At 38.1% G+C, this 20,642-nt stretch overlaps 1 protein-coding gene across 1 annotated transcript in view; it reads left to right on the plus strand.

The window, feature by feature from the left end:
• Window positions 1-20,642, plus strand: part of MED12L (mediator complex subunit 12-like) — a 353,697-nt gene that overhangs the window by 91,682 nt on the left and 241,373 nt on the right. The window contains exons 11-14 of the mRNA XM_011958966.1: window positions 8,970-9,101; window positions 11,878-12,004; window positions 14,252-14,466; window positions 17,020-17,196. Coding sequence (XP_011814356.1) covers window positions 8,970-9,101; window positions 11,878-12,004; window positions 14,252-14,466; window positions 17,020-17,196 — 651 coding nt within the window. The remainder of the gene's footprint in view (window positions 1-8,969; window positions 9,102-11,877; window positions 12,005-14,251; window positions 14,467-17,019; window positions 17,197-20,642) is intronic.

Below are 20,642 nucleotides of genomic sequence, written 5' to 3' on the forward strand. Positions count from 1 at the left end.
ATATATACCAGCAGTAACCACAGTTAATTTTGGTACATAATTTGGTTCACTTTCAAGAGTTATGTTGTGGCAAGAGGTCCATTACTTGCCTAGGGAAAAAATACGTTTCAGATATATTTTGGAAATGTAAATATGGAAACTTTCATATACATATACGAACACTTAACTATAAAGGTTGGAGGACATAAATGAAATTGCCTTCTGCATAATATTCTACAGGATTTTCTTTCCTTTACTGCTTAATATTGTTCATCATTTTTTCCTTGTTTATTTTTATCTGGTCATGATGCTCAACTCTTGTATTACTTCTAATAAAATTTTCTAGTTAATTATCTTGGTTGGTAGGTGGTGGGGGTGGGGCATAATCCTTTTATGCAGACTGTAGTGACACATTGTCATATCCTTTCAGATATTTATTCCTGTCTCTTCTCATTGGTTAACGCTTTCAAAATGATGCTAAGTGATAGTGTTAAGGCCAGCACCCTGGACTCATTAAATGAGGAATGGGAATGCTTCTAGTGTGTCACACTTAGTCAACTGCAGAATTAAGTCAGATACTTTTCATATTAATTAAGTACATCTCTAAACTTTATCCCTGTCTACCTTGTTTGTTCCTTTGGTTTAATGTAACAGTGTATTGCTTTTACTCTTTGATTTAAAAACATCATTTGAACCTGCTCTGCACCAGGCACTGTGGAAGGTGCTGAAAATAAAACCATGAAAACGACATTAAGTCTAACATGTGTTAGAGGCAGAATAAGTGGGACTGTGCTCCAGGTAATATTATATGAGCATCTAGAGGCAGAATAAAGTCTCTGGTAATTCACTCCTGTGCTTTTATTTTCTGTGTATCAGTTAGATTAGAAGTCTAGTTTGTCCCTGGAGAGGGATAGAGGGTGGCAATGACTGGCTGGAGCGGTGCTGGGCAGTAGGGATCCTGGGCCTTGTGAGCCACTCAGGAGATTTCCATGTAATGGTGATCCTCCTTTTATAAATAATCTTGATTTACCCGTGATGTGAGCAGCAACATGGTGTAGCAGAATGTGTGGGGGCTTTGGAATTAGCACAGCCTAGTGCTGTTCTCTAGTTCTGTGCCCATGACCATCTTAACTTCTTTGAACCTCAGTTTTCTTATCTTTGAAATGGGAATAGCAATACCTGCTTTCGAGTTCATTAAGATTAGAGATGACGTGTGTAAAATTTCCAGTACTTGCTCAATAATTTTTGCTTTTGAGACAGGGTCTCGCTATCGCCTACAATCATACCTCACTGTAGCCTTGAACTTCTAGGCTCAAGTTCTCCTCCCATCTCAGCCTCCTGAGTAGCTGGGACTACAGGTATACACCACCATGCCTGGCTTTTTCTTTTTTTTTTTTTTCTTTTAAATGGGGTGTCACTACATTGCCCAGGCTGATCTTGAACTCCTGGCCACAAGCCATTGTTCCTGCTCGGCTTCCCAAAGTGTTGGGATTACAGGCATGAGCCACTGCACCTGGCCAATAAATATTTTTTAATTACTGCTACTACTTGCACTTGGAAACTTAAAACTGTTAATATTATTATTGCCATGATTACATGTTTTAATTTATGCCAGGGCTAGACCTATAGTTTATTATTTTTTCTTTGACCTTAACTTTATATACCAGGGCTCAATTACTCCCTCCCCTCAGCCTACCTCTTGTTCTTATGTACCTCATTCACCTGTTACTTAAAGCTAGAGAGGCACACTTACTTTGTTCAACTTCTTAATATTCATTAGAAAGTGCCATGAGAATGGCTTGAACCTGGGAGGCAGAGGTTGCAGTGAGCTGAGATTGTGCCACTGCAATCCTGCCAATCCTGCCTGGACGAGAGTGAGACTTTGTTTTCAAAAAAAAAAAACAAAAAAGGAAGTGCCAATATGAAAAGCTGCCTGTTTCTGCCCCAGGAAGACCTGAACCCTCCTTTTTAGTGTTTGGAATGAAGTACTTCCTTTTGATTATTCTCAGTGGTGCGCCTCCAGGGTGGTACCTGAGCCTTCCTAATGTATATTTAATGCCAATAATTGGAGATCTAATAGCCACAAAGCTGTGTTGTGAAATGTTCATGTTAAGTAGGAGTAAATATTCCAGCATAAGGGAACAGAATACTTTAAGGCTGTAAGCATTGAGGAGGGTGGAATCAGGAGAAGCCAGAGGCACTGGGGGTGCATACAAAAGGCTATTGTATATTGTGTACCCTGAAGGGAAGGACAGAGTTACTACCCAGATTCTTTTGACACACAGGTTTTGCTTGACCTGTTTTGTTCATTTCCAAGAGTTACGTTGTGGCTAGAGCTCCATTACTTAGCTGAGTGACCTTGGACAAGTTATTTGCCATCTCTTTGCCTTGGAGTTTCCTTATTTGTAAACTGAGGATAATATAACCAACTTATAGGTTGTGAAGATTGAAAGAAATAATTCCTGAAACACATTTATTGCAATGTCTGACTGTAAATTGGGTAGGCACTCAGTACATGTTAATTATCTTTATTACTACTACCTGTAAATTTGGTAGTCTGTCATCATTATTGATTTTCAGCATGATTAAACCCATAACTTAATCCACAAGTTATTTTATATTAAATTTTCATTAGAAGCAACTGAAAATATTTACATGTAACATTAAGACTTTCAATTTTTTATTTTTATTGTGTCTGCTATGGTCTGCTATAAATCCTATGACTTTAGTCCATGACTAGAATAAGCCATAAATACTGCAGAAAACCTATTCTAAAAAATGAGTTTTTGGCTGGGCGTGGTGGCTCATGCTTGTAATCCCAGCACTTTGGGAGGCTGAGGTGAGCAGACCACCTGAGGTCAGGAGATCTAGACCAGTCTGGCCAACATGGTGAAACCCCATCTCTACTGAAAGTACAAAAATTAGCCAGGTGAGGTGGCACCCGCTGGTAACCCCAGCTACTTGGGAGGCTGAGGCAGGAGACTCGCTTGAACCCAGGAGGCAGAGTTTGCAGTGAACCGAGATTGCACCGCTGTACTCCAGCCTGGGTGACAGAGCGAGACTGAAGAAAAAGCGGGGGGTTTAATCATAAGAGAAACATATACTTTATTTGGTCAGAGCTGGTCTAGACCTTTGGCATCTGAAATGTTTTAGAGCACATTGCACCTAATGAGTACCTGATGGAGTGAATTTTTTTTTTTCTTACATCCAAAGAATTGCCTGAAATTTAAACTGCCTCTCACAGCTCCAAATGCAGAGTATAACAATAAAGCTGAGAGGATGGGGTACTGTAATTACTCCTTGAAGGGGAAGAAGGAAAGCATGGTGAGAGACACTGTCTGAGGGCTGAGAATGACCCCTCTTGGATAGGACTTGGGATTTACTGCTCCCATGCACCATTGACCTTCCCTTTCCTGTGTTCCATTGCAAGCCTCTCCCATCTGCCCTTCTTATCTGTATGTCTATAATCAGACATGGAAATATGGCCCATTTGCCTGCAGAAAAAATGGAAATAAAAACAAACCAAAAATTTTCATAGTTCCATTGCTGAAGATATTCTCTCTGAGAAGTTAGTATAAGTCACTGTAAAACTTCTTTGATAATATCATTTCTTTTAAAGTAGGTGCCGAACCTGTCTATTCCTTTATTCCCACCACTCTATCCTAAGGAAAGGATGGCATCACTTGACAGGTTTTATGATATTTAAGAAATAGTGGACATTACATTCTTGGTATCTAGCTGGTATTGGAAAATATTTATTGGTTAAATATAAGATTTTGAAATACATAACTTTTTATAGGCATAATTGATAAAAGGACAAGAAAATTTTTGTGCTGAAATTTTATATTTTTTAAAAGCTCAGTCTTTCCAGCAGCATTTTCCTCAAGGCTTTAATTTCTTGGTTTCTTAATTCACTTAATTTCTAAAAATCAGAAATTGGGACTACAACTGCAGCAGGTAGCCCGCAGGAATTTCTTCAGATTGAGACCTCAGATGTCAGTAAGTTGGGGCAGATGTATGCTCCCTTCCCAGGAGATATCGAAGAGGTGGAAGGCTAGACTTACTTATTCCTCCACTCTAGAAATGTCTTGTTGCTTTATGATTACGTGTCTTTTAGTGTTTTCTCTCTAGAAGGTAAGCATATTGAGGATAGGGACAAGATCTTTAAAATTTTGGTTTCCCCAGTGCCCACCATATTATGGGTACTTAAAAAGAAAGCACATTAATGGGTACCTTTGGAAATGAGTTGACTCCTTCTTGGAACTTGTTTTCTAGCACATTACCCCAAACCCCAGAGGTGACATCTGGATGTGTTCAAAAGAACTCTTTTCTTTATGTGTTCTTTTCTATGCATCTCTAGGTGAAGACATGTCTGTTACTTAAATTGGATGAGTCAAATCGTTGAGAGACAAGTGTACCTTTCCATATTCATTGGATTTTTATGAATCTATTTTAGGAAATTATCAAGGACCCAACTCTTCTGCACAGACTTGGAATTCCAGTGGACATTTTGTAAATTTAATTTTCTTCAGTGCACAGTATACACATAGATACAGTGTTTGCTTTATTTCACTACATTGTTTAACATGTAAGCAACTACCCTGTTCTTCTTCCAAAGAATTGACCAGTTTTTCTAGTAAATTGTTGTCTTTGCAAGTCATTTTTTATGATTATCAAAAAAATTCTTTCCTAAATGATTTTAAATTCTTAAGTGATTTTACTTTTAAAAGATTAAAAAAAAAAAAACTCCAATTTCCCCGGGGGTAAAGTTGCCGGCAAACCTTTTTTTAAAGCCATTTGGAGATTTGTCAAACTCCTAGGCTAATTTCATATTTGGAATCAGCATCTAAGGATATTATGTTATAGATATTTTTTAAATATGTATTTTATTTCTTTGGTATTAAAAATAATATATATTCATTTAAAATTTGGAATACATGCAAAAGTATAAGTAAAATGAAAGTCACATTGGTGGGTATTTTATCTCAAGCATGTTTAGAAATATAAAAGTGAAATATATTCTTTAAAAATAAAAATTGATAGTTGTAATTTCAGCTCATCATTAGTGCTTTTATATAAGTGTAGAAATCATTGCCATGTCTTTCTTTCCATTTTTTTTTCTTTTAAGACACAGGGTCTGGCTATGTTGCCCAGGCTAGCCTCAAACTCCTGGTCTCAAGTAATCCTCCTGCCTTAACTTCCCCAGTAGCCGGGACTACAGGTGCATGCCCCTGTACCTAGCTCATTGTCTTTTTTTTTTAGATGGCGTCTCACTCTGTTGCCTAGGCTCGAGTGCAGAGGCATCATCTTGGCTCACTGCAGCCTCTGCTTCCTGGGTTCAAGTGATCCTCCTGCCTCAGATTCCTGAGTAGCTGGGACTACAGGCATGCGCCACCATACCTGGCTAATTTTTGTATTTTTAGTAGAGATGGGGTTTCACCATGGTGGTCAGGTGGTTAGGCTGGTCTTGAACTCCTAACCTCAGGTGATCTGCCTCCCGAAGTGCTGGAATTATAGGCGTGAACCACTGTGCCTGGACTATCATTTGTAATAACCTTTTCTGGTAGTCTTAAAGGAATAATTCTGCTTATTTTATGTAGCATTGTGACCTTGCAATAATAACTCAGTGGAATAAAGACATGAAAATGTAAAAATAACATTTTAATTTAGCAAAATGATTTTTTTTTTGAATGAGGTAAGTTAAAGTTGCTTGAGATGACAAGACACCTAAAGGAGTGAAGACTATATGAATTACGAGAGAGAAAATGTCTCTGCTTGTTTTCTTTGCATCTCCAGGAGCATAATTTAGAGATTAGAGCAAGCTGATTGAAAATGATTGTGAATGCTCTAGGTGTTATAACAGTGCTTCCTTATTTTACTTTTTAAAATTCATTCGGACTGCTGTTGGATGTATGCCATAAGATAAACCCAATATTTACCCTCAATTAGACTGAGTTTTTTTGTCATTCATAGGATTTCTGTAATGGGCCTGCTGAGTGGCTTTGTTCATGATGTTCCCACTTAAAATCCTTGTTTACTAGTGAGAGAATGCAGACAGTAAAATTGTAAATAAGTGAAGAAAACATTTTCAGATAGCAGCATTCACTGCTAAGCAAACGAAATAGCGTGATGTTTGCAAGGGTGGCCAGGGTACCTCTGGTCTGCCTGAATCCTCCAGATTGTAGGGGAGAGAAGGGGCTGCTCTGTGAAACTTGGGGTTAAGGAATGCCCTGGAGGGAAAGGGCTGCCAACACTGAGGCCCGAGGTGGAAGTGGGCATAGCATGTCTGAGGGGCTCAAACTGGAGTGTAGCTAGAATGTGGCTGAGGAGAGAGAAGCACTCTCAGCTTTCTGACCTGAATGGTGATGCCATTTTCTAAGAGAAAGTACACAGGACAAGAAATGTATTTTAGGGATAGGATGAGCTTAGTTTGGGGTCAGGTGATTGTGGTCAGCAGGTGGAGGTGCCCAGGAAGTGGATGGGTTTTAGTAGCTAAGGGGTGAGTTTGGGGTTGGAGGCATGGGTTTAGCTTGCCTCTCGTCACAGTTGGGGTAACTACTTTCAGGTTTCTGTAAGGGTAAAATGAGATCATATATATAAATAGGGCAGAACACAGTGCCTGGCACATAGTCGTGTAAGTGGAGGTTATACCCCAAGGCTGCAGGAGAGTGTATGATTTCCACTATGTTTAGACAGGTCTTTTCTGTCCTTTACATTTTTTTTCTATTTATCAAAAATCTTATATTTTTACTCCAAGGCCGATTTACATTTTTTTCCCCCATAATAGAAACAGTGTTTTTCTTTTGCATGATAAAAGCAGAAAATAAAAATACCCTATAGTCCTCTCTCTGGATAAAACTGTGGTTAACAGTGTGACTATATGAAGGTTCAAGACCACGCCTTGAACCTTCTCATAAAACCTGCCTCTCATAAAACCTTCCCTGGGTTGTCCCTGTTGATGTGCAGTGTATAGAGCCTCTTATTCTGCTCTGTGTTCGCTGTTTGGTTCTTATCTCTTGAGGAGTGTAAGCTTCTTGAGCAAGAAAATGTGCCTTCCTATCCCTAACAGCACGTAGCACTCATGCACGTTATGGGTGCCCAGATCAGATTTGTCTTTCTCCTGCCTTTTCAGAATCATGTATGCTGTGTGTACACTGTGCTCAGCTTGTTGATCTTCAGAGTGTCATGTGTGATGAGTTTGTGATTGTTTTCTCAGAGATGATGTGGGCACACTGGCTATTGTTTTGGTTTATAGGGGGGATGTGGTAATGTGATATGTTTTGACTTCTCTTGTTGTAGTTCATTCAGTAGATCTGAAGAAATCTGTTCTCCCACCTAGTTGTTGAGACATTACCGATCACATACAGTTCCTCTATATGTCTCACTAATTTCACATAGATATTAAATCTCACATAAAATCTTTAGTGGGAAAAGAAGTTTTTAAATTTTAAAATCACCTGTTTCTTTTTTTTGTAGCACATTTTAATGTAATGTTGAAGATGCAGTAGAAAAAATCTTTGTAAATTTGGATATGATGCATACTACTGCTTAGATTAATAAAAAGTGAAAGCATATTTTTAGGATAACTCTTTTTGTTATCTTTAATGTTCTAAACCTATAAGCATGTGGTCCTTCACCGGATTGACTTTTATATTTTTATCTTTATGTAGGTTAGAGTGAATCTGGGCAGAAAATCCTCCCAGTTTACTTTCTGTTTGAAATGTTATGTTCAAACATTTCTTTCACTTGTTTTAAATTAGGATAACAGAACTCCCTTTGAGGTATCTGCCTCAGGTAACTCATTTCTTTGGTTTGGGTAAACGTGTTTAAATGACAAAATTTAGGGTACGATGAATAAAAATCTTGGAATAAACTCATTTCATGATGTGAATTGTTTGCTAGCATCTAAAGCTGATCAGGGATACTTATTCTGGGATTCTTGGATGGCTTTTCAGACTGCACAAACCTTCCGAAATGTGCTAAGTTCATGCATGTATGTATGTTCTTCTGTGGAGTGTGCTCACAGCCATATCGTAGTCTTAATTGAGTTTATGGATTCTAAAGTATTAACTTCCCACATAGCCTGTAGTGCAAATGCTGTGATTATCTAGTTTTTCTGGCATAATGTTTATACCCATGGGGACGTATTAAAAGCTTGTAGTTTATGTCCTGTTGGTCAGCGTGGATCCTCTAAAAGGAAAGGACAGATCATACACAAGTACCATCTCATTGCTTACCACTCCCTGCACCCCCATCCCGCGACTCATGTCACTTGGGTCCTCAACATCCTCTCACCGTCAGTCGTTGGTGCCTATTTCTAGGCCATGGCAACTGTGGCTGACAGTTCTGGTCGCCATGCTGAGCCCTACCTAGACCTGGTTGCTGTCCGTGGTTGACTGTGTCTGCTCTTAATTGTTGGTTCTTTTTGGTGCTGGGCTGTCATTTTTTGTGTGTGTCATTTCCATTGGGATGGGTGTCTTTCCAGCATTCCAGCATCCCCTCTGGTTTGTTCCTTCTAATTTTGTATTGGAGTGGGTCACTGGATAACCTGGCTTGTTAGAATTATTTATTGAATGAGGCATTGAGTGAGTGGGGGGTCTGAGGGTGCCAACAGTAGAGTGATGTACTTTGACTTTGTGACAGCTGTTCTTGGCAATCAGTGGTGGTTTTTTCCCTTACTGTTTGGTTTTGAAATTTGAGTTCTAGAGGGTAGTTGGGGCTAGGTTATGTCCCTGTGTAAGTGAAGGCATCCACAGGGAAGCTCTGATTCTTTTGGAATTGTCACAGATTCAGTGTGAGTTATTTCTTTCCTTGTATAGGTTTATTCTTTGTATTTCAATTAGAAATGATTTGGAAGCGCTTTCTAAAGCTACTATAATAAAACATGGAAGAAAGCTTTAAAGCATTAGATATTCCCTTGCTTGCTTCCTGACTCCTGCTGGGTGAATGTTTCATTTGATGTGGCTGGTACCCTCTCTGTTGGTCATTAGGTTGCACCCAACGATGAAGCTGTGGTGACGCTGTTATGTGAATGGGCCGTGAGCTGCAAACGGTCTGGCAAGCACAGGGCCATGGCTGTGGCAAAACTCCTGGAGAAGAGGCAAGCAGAAATTGAGGCAGAGGTAGGTTCCATTTTCTTTCTGCTTGTTGATTGCCCTAATGTAAAAAATACTGTTTTGTGGAAGATCATTTTCTCTTACCCTCATTATGTTATTCTTTTGCTCTTGAGGAAAAAAGGGAGGATGTAAAAATTCACGTAAGGAAGATTCACATAGTAGAATCTCTCTAAATTGATGCAGCCATTTATATTCTGAACTAATTTAAAAATGGTGTCTTTTAAAATAAAACTTTAGCCTGGGCACAATGGCTCACACCTGTTATAATCCCAGTGCTTTGGGAGGAGAAGGCAGGAAAATCTCTTGAGCCCAGGAGTTTGAGGCTGCAGTGGGCTATGATGGTGCCACTGTACTCTAGCCTGGTTGATAGAGTGAGACTCTCTCTCTACAAAAGTAAATCAAAGATAAAATAATAAAATTTTAGCATCTGATTTAGAACAAGGAAGTTTCTTTGCTATGTTGAAATATGCGTATACACAACATACATACACATGTGCAATATACATGTGCAAATGTGTACAAGATATACCAACTTTCATGAAATTTACAACTACATATTTTAGTGGATTTGGATATACTTTCTTGAGGCAGTTATGATTATGATATTATAAATACCAATTTGTTTTGCTTTTGAGATTATATTCTGGTCCCAGAGAGAGCAATTACAGCCTTGAAAATAAATTATAAGGGAAAAAGCAAAACTAAGTTCGTCAACATTGCTTTTATTGCGGGGAATTTTCTAAGCAGGCCTTCTTTTCTGCCTGTGACTGTTAGCAGGGATGGCTATGGGGAATGTGTGTACATCATCTGACCAGGTCCTTTCTCTCACCTGGCAACTTTGAGGCATCTTACCTCATCTCTCTACTTCCTCTACACAGCAACTGCCAATCTTTTCAAAATGTAAATAGATTACATTGTCCCTTTACTGATACTCTCTGTGTCTCCTGACTGGCCTTTGTAGCATCTCCTGAGCTACCTCACCTGCCTTTTCCACCTCATCTTGTGCCCTTCTCCCCAGGGTCACAGCTCCATTCACCTTGGTACTTCTACCCCTTCAATACAGAAAACACACTGTGTCACCTTGAGGCCTCTGCTCTTGTTGTTCCTTCTAGGTGGCAGACTCTGTTCCCAAGTCTGCATGGCCAGCCTCTTCCTGGCATTCCGGTTTGAAGAAGTATTCCTTCCTTTCCAGCATTCCTAGCTCAACATGTGTCACCTGGGAAGGTCTTCCATCACCACGTGAACAAAGTTATCAGCGTTCTACCCCTCAAGCACTCTTTCTCACGCCACTGTTGTACTTTCCTTGTTGCAGTGCACATTCATCTAGTTAATCTGCTTATTGTTTAATACCTAGCTTCCCCCTCTAGAAGGTGAGCTGGACAGGAGAAAGCTCACTCATCTTGTTCGGTGTTGGGTCCTTGGCACAGAATAGTGCTCCTTGCATAGTAGATGCTTAGAAGGTGTTGGTTCCTTGACTGGATGAGCCTTAGCTGCCTCTCTGTGTTGCTGATAATACACTTCCTTCTTGTGAAGCTAGTAAAACTGAAATAGGAAGAACATTTTATAGACATTTTTTTCTTCCTGTTAGGAAAGTTGTGTTCACCAAAACTAGAAGATCATATTGTTGAAACTGGGACTTGAAGATACTGATGTTAAGGTGTAAGCTAAATGACCCATTGTACAGTGTGCAAATTAGGAAAAGCCTTTAATTGCTTTTCTGCCATACATTATGAATAGTTGGACTATTCTGTGGTGAATTGCAGTCCATAAACTTCAGCAGCTAAAATGGAATTTCTCAAATATTTCATTGCTCCTTCTGTATTTTGTGTTTTTTTACACCACTTTTCTCCTGCCTCTATTCCAGACATACAAACATACACATTCCACTTTCAGAAGAGGTTCATATATAGATTACCCTGTAATTTTAATAGCCTAAGTGTATCTATATCTAAAAGTGTATTATTTCAGGGATATTTAAAATTGATTTTTTGTTAAACATCACCATCTTTAAAATTTGACTTTCACAAAAAGAGAATAGATTGGAAAAATATGATATTCTTAACATAATTAATATTCTTGATATTAAAGAGTAATGAAAATGGGAATTATCAAAGGAAAATAACAAAGAATAGAAAACAAGTTTCTGGTCTTGTGTAAATTCTGTCTTTAAGAAAATAGAAGTTAAATAACTTCCATAGAGGTATTTCATGAACTGTGGACATTCCCAGAGGTTCTGAGAGATCTTATTGGTGGAATGTGATGAATAAGTTAAATAATAATCTTAGGGGAATTATGTTAGCATTCTCATTTGATACCATGTTTCTCCAAATACACTAATAAGTAAACCCTCCTGACAAAAACAATTCAATAATATATACCCCAATATTTTTCAGGGAGAATACAGTTAAACATGAACTATTTAAAAATGAAGACAACCTGAAATTATTTTTAGCAATTTTGCATAGGGATAATGAATAGTTTGTTGTACCATAATATATTTAGTGGGCACTCATAGAATACTGTGCAGAGTTTATAATTCACATGAATAATGTTTTTCAGGGGTGTTTTTTGAAATCATTTGAGTCGTTCTGGGGTAGTTTTTTCCAACTTTTAGAAATTATATTCATCTGAGATGCATGGTCCCTTAAATAAGTACAGACATATCAATTAATTTTACATGTTTTACCTGAGCACTTAAATGTTAGTAACAAATTAACGAATTCATGATCCATTATGACTATACTTCTGTAATTAACTTTGCTTATTTATTTTTAATCTGTAGAGATGTGGTGAATCAGAAGTCCTAGATGAGAAGGAGTCTATTTCTTCATCCTCTCTTGCTGGATCCAGTTTGCCTGTTTTCCAGAATGTGCTGTTAAGGTTTTTAGATACACAGGCCCCCTCTTTGTGTAAGTACAGAAAGCTCTTTGCCTCTAGATCTTAAATAAGGGATTGATTTTTTTGTTTAAAGCTGATTCCTTTTTTAAAAATTTGGATCTTATTTAATATTCTTGGCACTGAATATAATGTATGTTTTACTGAGCAAAATTTTGTGGCATGTTTTTTAATGGAGACTTTTAGGCAATTTTAAAATCAGTCAAGCTTCAAAGACTTTAAAATAATTTTAAAAAGTCACCTCACTCCTTCATGTAAGGAAGTAAGGTCCTGTGACATTTGTCTGTATATTGATTGTGATTTGGAATTTTCTCTTTTTTAGTAGTTTTCTAAATTTCTGATTTTCTAGTTCCTGCTCTTAAATATGGTGGTGGGGGGAATCAAGCAACAGTACTCTATAGCCAGAGACATGGTACAAGGAAGTAATTTATAGATGCCTGGCTGCTTCACTACACTCTCTGCGATGTTTATGTCATCTCAAGCTCTTTTTCTGCCTTTTTAGTGAGGAGTTCAGGGTTTCTGAAATAGCCACCCAGTGGGTTCAGACTGTGGTGAACACTTGAAATACTGTGTGAACTATGAAGCTCACAGCTTTGATATTATTCTGAGATTTTTCATCTGACAAAATGCAGCAGGGAGGATCTTAAGATAGACAACAGAAAAATGGCAAAAAGTAAAAAGCAATAGAAAGGAGAGAAAAAGGTTGGGGAGGAGGAAGTTGCTTGTGAAGAAAGAGGTAAAGCAACAACAAACAGTACTCTTTTGAGTCCTCTGAGGAGGGGCCTCATTTTGGGTTGAGTGAGACCTGCGGGTGAGGTTCTTTGAGACAAGCGGCTCTCAGTTATTTGGTGGCTTCTAGGCTAGAAGGAGAGTAAGCGCTGGAGCTAGTCTAGTGGTTGGAATATAGGGAGGAGTAATTCTTGGAAAAGGAAGCAGATAAGTGAAAGGACAGAAGAGATCCCTGATAGCAGAAAGTATATTGTCAGGCATGAAGTTAGCAGTTCTAACTTACCTTGTATCCTTGGGGGAGACAGACATTTGCCCTTTGCTTGCCTCATTTCTTCACCATTATTGTTCTCTCTTTAGGAAAACCTCCTTACTCCTGTGCCTTTGCTAGTTCATCTCATTTACTGTCTGTCAGAAAAAGCTGATCTGTTCTCTGAGCGAGGCTGCTCATCACTGAGTTTGGTAGGGAGCAAGAGGAAACATTTAGGCTCAAGGTTTAGGGAACTGAGCTTAAGCTTCCTTGGATAAATGTGTCTCCTATTGGTGTTTGTGAATGTGATGGTAGCAAGGATTGAGCTTTGCAAGTTAGTCTTAAAAATTTTGAATCTTATCTTAAAGGTATAGACACAAAACTTTAGAGTGCAGTGACAGTATTGAAAGTCATAATGTGAGTTAAATAGGCTAGTTATGAATAAAAATAATCTGCCGAGCTCCATCTTTGTGTTCTTTTTATTCAGTTGTTCCTTTTTCTTTTCAGTGGATCCTACTTACATTTTTTCAAACACCATTTAAATTGTGGTTCCGTTGTAAAATCTCCTTTGAAAATGTGCACCCATATTCTCACAACTGCACAGACACACTCAAGCTAGAAAAAACCATCATGAACTGTTCTATTAGTAAAACCAGAGGACAGCAGTCTAGTCCTCCTGTCTTTTTTTCTGATCCTGAAATTTTGCTTGTTTACATTAGTACTTGAATGGCTATTAAGGACTACTTTTTTTTTTTGATATGGAGTTTCGCTCTTGTCACCTAGGCTGGAGTACAGTGGCGTGATCTTGGCTCACTGCAACCTCCGCCTCCTGGGTTTAAGCAATTCTCCTGCCTCAGCCTCCCAAGTAGCTGGGCTTACAGGCATCCACCACCATGCCCTGCTAATTTTTGTATTTTTAGTAGAGACGGGGTTTCACCATGTTGGCCAGGCTGGTCTCGAACTCCTGACCTCAGGTGATCTGTCCACCTTGGCCTCCCAAAGTGCTGGGATTAGAGGTGTGAACCACTGCACCTGGCCAGGGCTACTATCTTTAAACTTGTAATCATGTTTACCATACTGGATGTTTTTCAATTATAGTGGGACAATCAAAACCTGCCTGTCAGTTCTGCCCAAAATTCTAGTGCCTCAGTAAATCTTCCAATAGATCTTTTTTCTTTTCCAAAATGATTGATTGTGAAAAGTAATGAAAATATTAAGCCTTAGTAATTAGTTATTTTTCTATCACCTAGTCAAGGAATTCTTGATTGAATTTGTTTCTCTATAGCGGACCCAAACAGTGAATGTGAAAAGGTGGAATTTGTGAACCTGGTGCTGCTCTTCTGCGAGTTCATCCGCCATGACGTCTTCTCCCATGACGCATACATGTGTACCCTCATATCTCGAGGAGATTTGTCAGTCACTGCCTCAACCCGGCCGCGGTCACCAGCAGGGGAAAATGCAGACGAACACTATTCAAAGGACCATGATGTAAAAATGGAGGTACGGCCCTGGATATGATGCCCCGCTTTCCCAAAAACTAAACTCTACGGGGAATCACATTCAGATGGGTCACATAGTAGTGGAAGAGTGATGGCTTTTTGTTGTATTCTTTTGCCCCAGTGGTTATTTATCTCTACATCTCAAGCGGGAAAGGTATTTACGCTGTAGCTTCTTATGTCTTCCAGAATTTCCCTTTGGATGCTATAAAACTGTAATGAAAATATTTGACAGGCCATAACATTTTTCATAGGATTGAAATTATGCACTTTCAGTTCTAGATGTTTCTAATCTCTAGTTTTTCTTTAACATCGTATCTCAAAACTGGACTTGTTTTGACCTTTAAGTGTCAGCTGAATTTTCATTCTAAGAATCATCTTTTCCCTAATGTAGCATTCATTACTTATATCACTCTTTTATTCATAATGGGAAATTCTGTGTTAGTCACAACACATATTTTCATTTCAGTTAATTAAAAATTTAATCTCTATTTCTCAAATGTTGTAGAAGTGACCTTTTCAACAAATTATTTTATGCTGTGTGACTTTATAATTTTCTGCCAAATTCTGGTATATTGGATATTTTGGATATTGTTCCACATACTTACTGAAATTTTCAAGGCAAAAAAGATGGAGGTGGTGATGGGAAGTTGTAGAAAATGATGAGAACTTGTGACAATTGCTTAAAAACTGACAGTTTAGGCTGGGCATGGTGGCTCATGCTCATAATCCCAGCACTTTGGGAGACTGAAGCGGGCCTATCATCTGAGGTCAGGAGTTTGAGACCAGCCTGACCAACATGGAGAAACCCTGTCTGTACCAAAAATATGAAATTAGCCAGGCGTGGTGGCGTGTGCCTGTAGTCCCAGCTGCTTGGGAGGCTGAGGCAGGAGAATTGCTTGAACCTGGGAGGCGGAGGTTGAAGTGAACTGAGATTGCGCCATTGCACTCCAGCCTGGGCAACAAGAGCAAAATTGTCTCCAAAAAAAAAAAAAAACCCTGAAGTTTAGGCAATATACCATTATATTTTAGAAAAACAGTAGCTACACTTATAATTAAAAACCTGGTAGTAGAATTGCAAACATGGGTTCATAGTTCATACTTGTTAAAGTTTGTTTTCAAAATGGTGTTGGCTTAAAAATATTTAAACACTTTTCTTACCTTATTGACAGTAGGAATTACAAGGCTAAAAACTGAAGTTCTTTTACCTGTTTACATGTTTTTCTATCCTGCTTTTTCTTTTCTATTCTACAGATATTAAAGTGTCTTATATCTCAGGTAGAGTCTTATATTTTTCTTAATAAGAAGAGTTGGTTAAAGTATGTGATGGGAAATAGCCCAAGGAAGGAAATTATGGATGCTTGTTTTTAATCAGCATGTTTGTGTGCTCTTCTCTTAAAATATCATGGAAGTTAAATTTTCTCATCATGAGGGAAAAGAATGTGACTGTTCAAAGCAAGACATGTCTTAAAGCTTCCTTGAGTTTGTGGGGAAGAAAACAGTATGGGGAACAAAAGACAGAGATGGTTAAAAATCCCACTGTCATGTTTTAGCTTCAGTTTCTTGATGAACTCCAAAACTTACTATGTTACTTTCTTTCTCTGGTGATTATCAGGAACAGAGTATTATGGCGCATATGGGCATTGACTCAGGAACCACTAACATTTTTGATGAAGTAGACAAGAGTGACTTTAAAACTGACTTTGGTTCGGAATTTCCAGTAGGTTCAATCTTTGATTCTTATTGACAGTTAAGAGTTAACCCGCCCCCATCCCAGCCTGTCTCGATCCTTCTGTTTCTCAAAATGACTTGCGCATTTGTGTTATGTAATCTTACCATATTCCTCCTTTGGTACAATTATCATCTGACACAATTGGGTCATCCTCAGTTTTGGTTGCATGGCCTGCTCTGTAAATTCTAACACTCCTGTCCTCCTAGTTGGCTGTCTGACTCTTTTGTTCATTTTAAGGTCATCATCATCTCATTAATGTGTGAATGTAGTTTCACCATGACAGTCCGTGTTGATTTGCTATGTGTATCTTCAGCTTCTATATAATAGCTTTGGTGGCTTTGGACTTATTATACATTCTCCTACTTTATTTCAATATAATTATAATATGTTCTTCCTCGTGAATCACAATATATAACTTTAAAAAAATATTGTCTGGAGTACAGACCAAAATCTTTATGTCTATTATTCATTAGTCTTACTAGTTTATTATTATGTGTATGTTTCTGTAGGAAATGTAGCCCTATGAGGAAAATGCTTACCCATAATTCTGCTTTTATCTTTAGCTTTCCAGGTAGTGTAGACACATTTCTTATGTGTGTGGTTGTTATTTTCTCATCTACAAAATGGAGGGGGGTGATCACAGATTTGTACTGATCTGAAAATGAATTTTGCGGAAATAAACAAAATTTCTTCATATTTTTTACTCAGTGGTGAAGTAGGAAAAGGTGTATAAGTGTCTTATATGTGTGTTTTGGTATGTAGCACTGTGGTTTGGTTTTGCTTGCTTTCATTTACAATCTCCAACATTTGTTTTACATGACTTAGATTTTTTCTCCTATGCCTGGAGAGTCCTGTGAGAATGCCAACACTTCCTTGGGCAGAAGAATGTCAGTTAATTGTGAGAAGTTGGTGAAGAGGGAAAAGCCAAGGGAATTAATTTTTCCATCCAATTATGACCTCCTTCGCCACTTACAGTATGCAACACATTTTCCTATACCTCTGGTAAGTCATTGCTTCAGTTAATCTACACCCTGATTATTTTATTATAAGATCAATAACTGTTGAATGTCCGATTATTCAACTATTTTCTTGACTAATACATAATGATAGCAGGTGAGTTTTTTGCATTTGCTCCTGCTTCTGTTCTAATTCTGATCTTAAGCTTGTGTACTGATGTTGTCCCAATTTGTAGTGATACTAGTGGCTAATTAGATTTAGAAAATGAAATTTTCTATATTAGTATCCTTTTATTAAAGAACATTTGAGTCACTGTAGGTGATGTCTAAATGTGGTTTTTTTTCTTTCTTTTTTTTTTGGGGACGGAGTTCTGCTCCTGTTTCCCAGGCTGGAAGCAGTGGTGCGATCTCGGCTTACCACAACCTCTGCCTCCCAGGTTCAAGTGATTCTCCTGCCTAGCCTCCCTAGTAGCTGGGATTACAGGCACCCACCACCATGCCTGGCTAATTTTTTGTATTTTTAGTAGAGACAGGGTTTCACCATTTTGGGCAAGCTGGTCTTGAACTCCTGACCTCAGGTGATCCGCCTGCCTCGGCCTCTCAGAGTGCTGGGATTACAGGCGTGAGCCACTGTGCCAGGCCTAAATGTGTTTTAATTTGAAAGAGAATTTACCAAGTAACTTTTATGTGCACTGTATTATGGTAGGTACTTCTAGTCAGTAAGAATTTTGAGGCATAGGAAAAATGGGAGACAAACATCTATAAATGGCAAGCTCTCAAATATGTGCAATAATTGAGTAAAAACTCAAAATTCTCACTGAAAGGTGAGCCAATTGACATTTCTGGGCACCTTCCACTCTCAAAGAATGAGTATTGGAGAGAACAAGAGCATTTTAGTTGAAAAATTGGGTAAGACTTCATAGAGGCTTGTACAAGATAGGCTTGGATTTGGACTGGTTGAATTTAAGAATTGTATAGCAAATGGGAAATGCTTGGCAGGAAGTTTACCGTTTGAGTCTTAGCAAAGTGATGTGCTTTATTCTAAAGGGTAACGAAATTGGTTTCTTAATATTAGAAATAAAAATTGGGTCAAAATTTGAAAAAAGTTTATTCTTGGGTTCACTAACTTTTTTTCTGGATTTTTATTTTAAGTGCAATTTCAGTGAGTCATTTTTCTTCACTGAGTGTTACTTTTACATATAAAAAGCATAATTGGGCCAGGAGCGTGGCTCACGCCTATAATCCCAGCACTTTGGGAGGCCGAGATGGGCGGATTACGAGGTCAGGAGATGGAGACCATTCTGGCTAACATGGTGAAACCCTGTGTCTGCTAAAAATACAAAACATTAGCCAGGCGTGGTGGTGGGCGCCTGTAGCCCCAGGTACTCGGGAGGCTGAGGCAGGAGAATGGCGTGAACCCGGGAGGCGGACTTGGCAGTGAGCCGAGATCACCCCTGCACTCCAATCTGGGCAACAGAGCGCGACTCTGTCTCAAAACAAACAAAAAAAAGTAAATGTAGGTGTATTATGTTATTTCCTGGGTGTCTTCTAGGAGTTTTGTCTGTAAAACTAAGTATTCTGTTTGTTTGTTTATTTATTTTGGCATTTTGGAATTTCTCCTGAAACGACTTTCAGAATTACCAAACCCATATATTTTTTTCTTATTACCGTTAAAAGTCTCTTTTTTTGTAATTTTTCTATGTCCAGGGCCATTTCAGAACTTGTCAAAATATCAAACCCATATTTTTTTCCTTATTACAATTAACAATCCATGTTTTGTTAATTTTTCTATGTCCAGGGATATCATTTATCACTGTCTGAATAATATCTATAATTTTCAACTGTTACCTACAGACATTATTCATTTACATTATAATGGAATAACCTCACAGTTTCTTTAGGGGAGCAGAAAGGGTAGCTTTATATTTTAGAGATGTATCCTGAAGAATTTATAGATGAACTGTCATGTCTGGGATTTGTTTTTAATATATTCAGGGTAAAAAAGGGAGACGATATTAACATCCAGAGTTTATTTAATAGTAATATACCAATGTTAACTTCTTAGTTTCAACAAATATACTGTGGTTCTCTTAAGTCATTTACATTAGAGGAAACTGGCTGAATGGGTATGGAACTCTGTGTACTATTTTGCAACTTCTCTGTAAATTGGAAATTACTCTTAATAAAAATTTATTTAAAAGAAAGAATAAAGGGGGGATGATAAATTAAGCAAAGATGGCAAAATGTTGAAAAGGGTTGAAACTGGTTGAATGGTTGAGGGCTATGTGTGCCTTTCTTGGGTAAACGGAGCTTTGCAGGTCTCTCTCCCAGGTGTCTGGGTGTCAGAGCAGGACACTAAGCCTCAACTTCTTTATTCTGTTGTTCCCGTGACCTTGGTTTTACAGCTTTTCCGTGCATTTAACATTCTGCTTCCTTGGAAGAAAGAGCTTAAATGATTTTCAGTGACCATGTGTCATAATGAATCATGAGATAATTTAACTATAACAATTCGTGAAAGAACTGCTAGACAATTGATATTGTAGGATACATTTTTTAATAGCTTTTCACCACCGGTTGCCCTAAACTCCCTGTTACCTTGAGTGCAATTCAGAAGAAGCCAAAGGATATGCTAATATAACACTGACATTAGGAATGCTACTGTCTGTTATTTTTCCCTTAATGAAGAGAGAAAATCTGACTAGCTTCTCATGCATGTGAGGAAACTATAAAAATACGGTTAAGATAAGTGTTTTCTATCTCCCCATATCTCATATGGGGCCCTACTAAGTGAAGACCAAGGAGAAGAGGGTTAAAGGGGGCTTGACCAAAGATTCAGAAAAATAAAGTAGTTTCATGATGCTATTCTGTGAATAATACTTGATCTGCCCATTAGTGAACCATGTTTCCTAGACTACCAGCAAACACAGGTTGTAGTGGATAGGCATTCTTCCAGCCTGCAACTGAGGTAAGTCATTTACCTTGTGTCAGATGTGTGAGGCTGCTGGAGTTTCTGTCATTACCATTAGCTAGCTAGAATTGTATAGCATTATCTTGTTGTATGTTTTATAATAGGCACTTTATGTATTTTCTCATTTATTATTCACTTCAGAGTCAGAATATATTTATGGAATTGTAGATAGGATTTTCAAGCTTTAGAAAATAATTTGTGAAATGCAAAAATGAGTTTGGAATCAAACTCGTTTTCCTAGCTTCCAGGAACACCGTTTCTTAATCATTGCAGCTAATGCAAATGGATTTGCCAGCTGTTTTTATATGGGCTTATTTTACTAATGAAATAAAAAACACAAAGTCATCATGTATGGTTATCTAAATTTTTCCGATATTCTTTTTCCTAACAAGTCTTTTATTTAATGCTGTGTATTCTTTCTGCATCACCAGCAGTGGAGAGAATTTGATCAGAGTTGTGACTCTGAGAGCTGGAGTCACCTTATGCTTTATTGTTATTTATTTATTTATTTATTTATTTATTTA

The sequence above is a fragment of the Colobus angolensis genome, unplaced genomic scaffold (assembly GCF_000951035.1).
Source record: "Colobus angolensis palliatus isolate OR3802 unplaced genomic scaffold, Cang.pa_1.0 Scaffold48, whole genome shotgun sequence".
In the NCBI taxonomy this organism is placed as follows: domain Eukaryota; kingdom Metazoa; phylum Chordata; class Mammalia; order Primates; family Cercopithecidae; genus Colobus; species Colobus angolensis.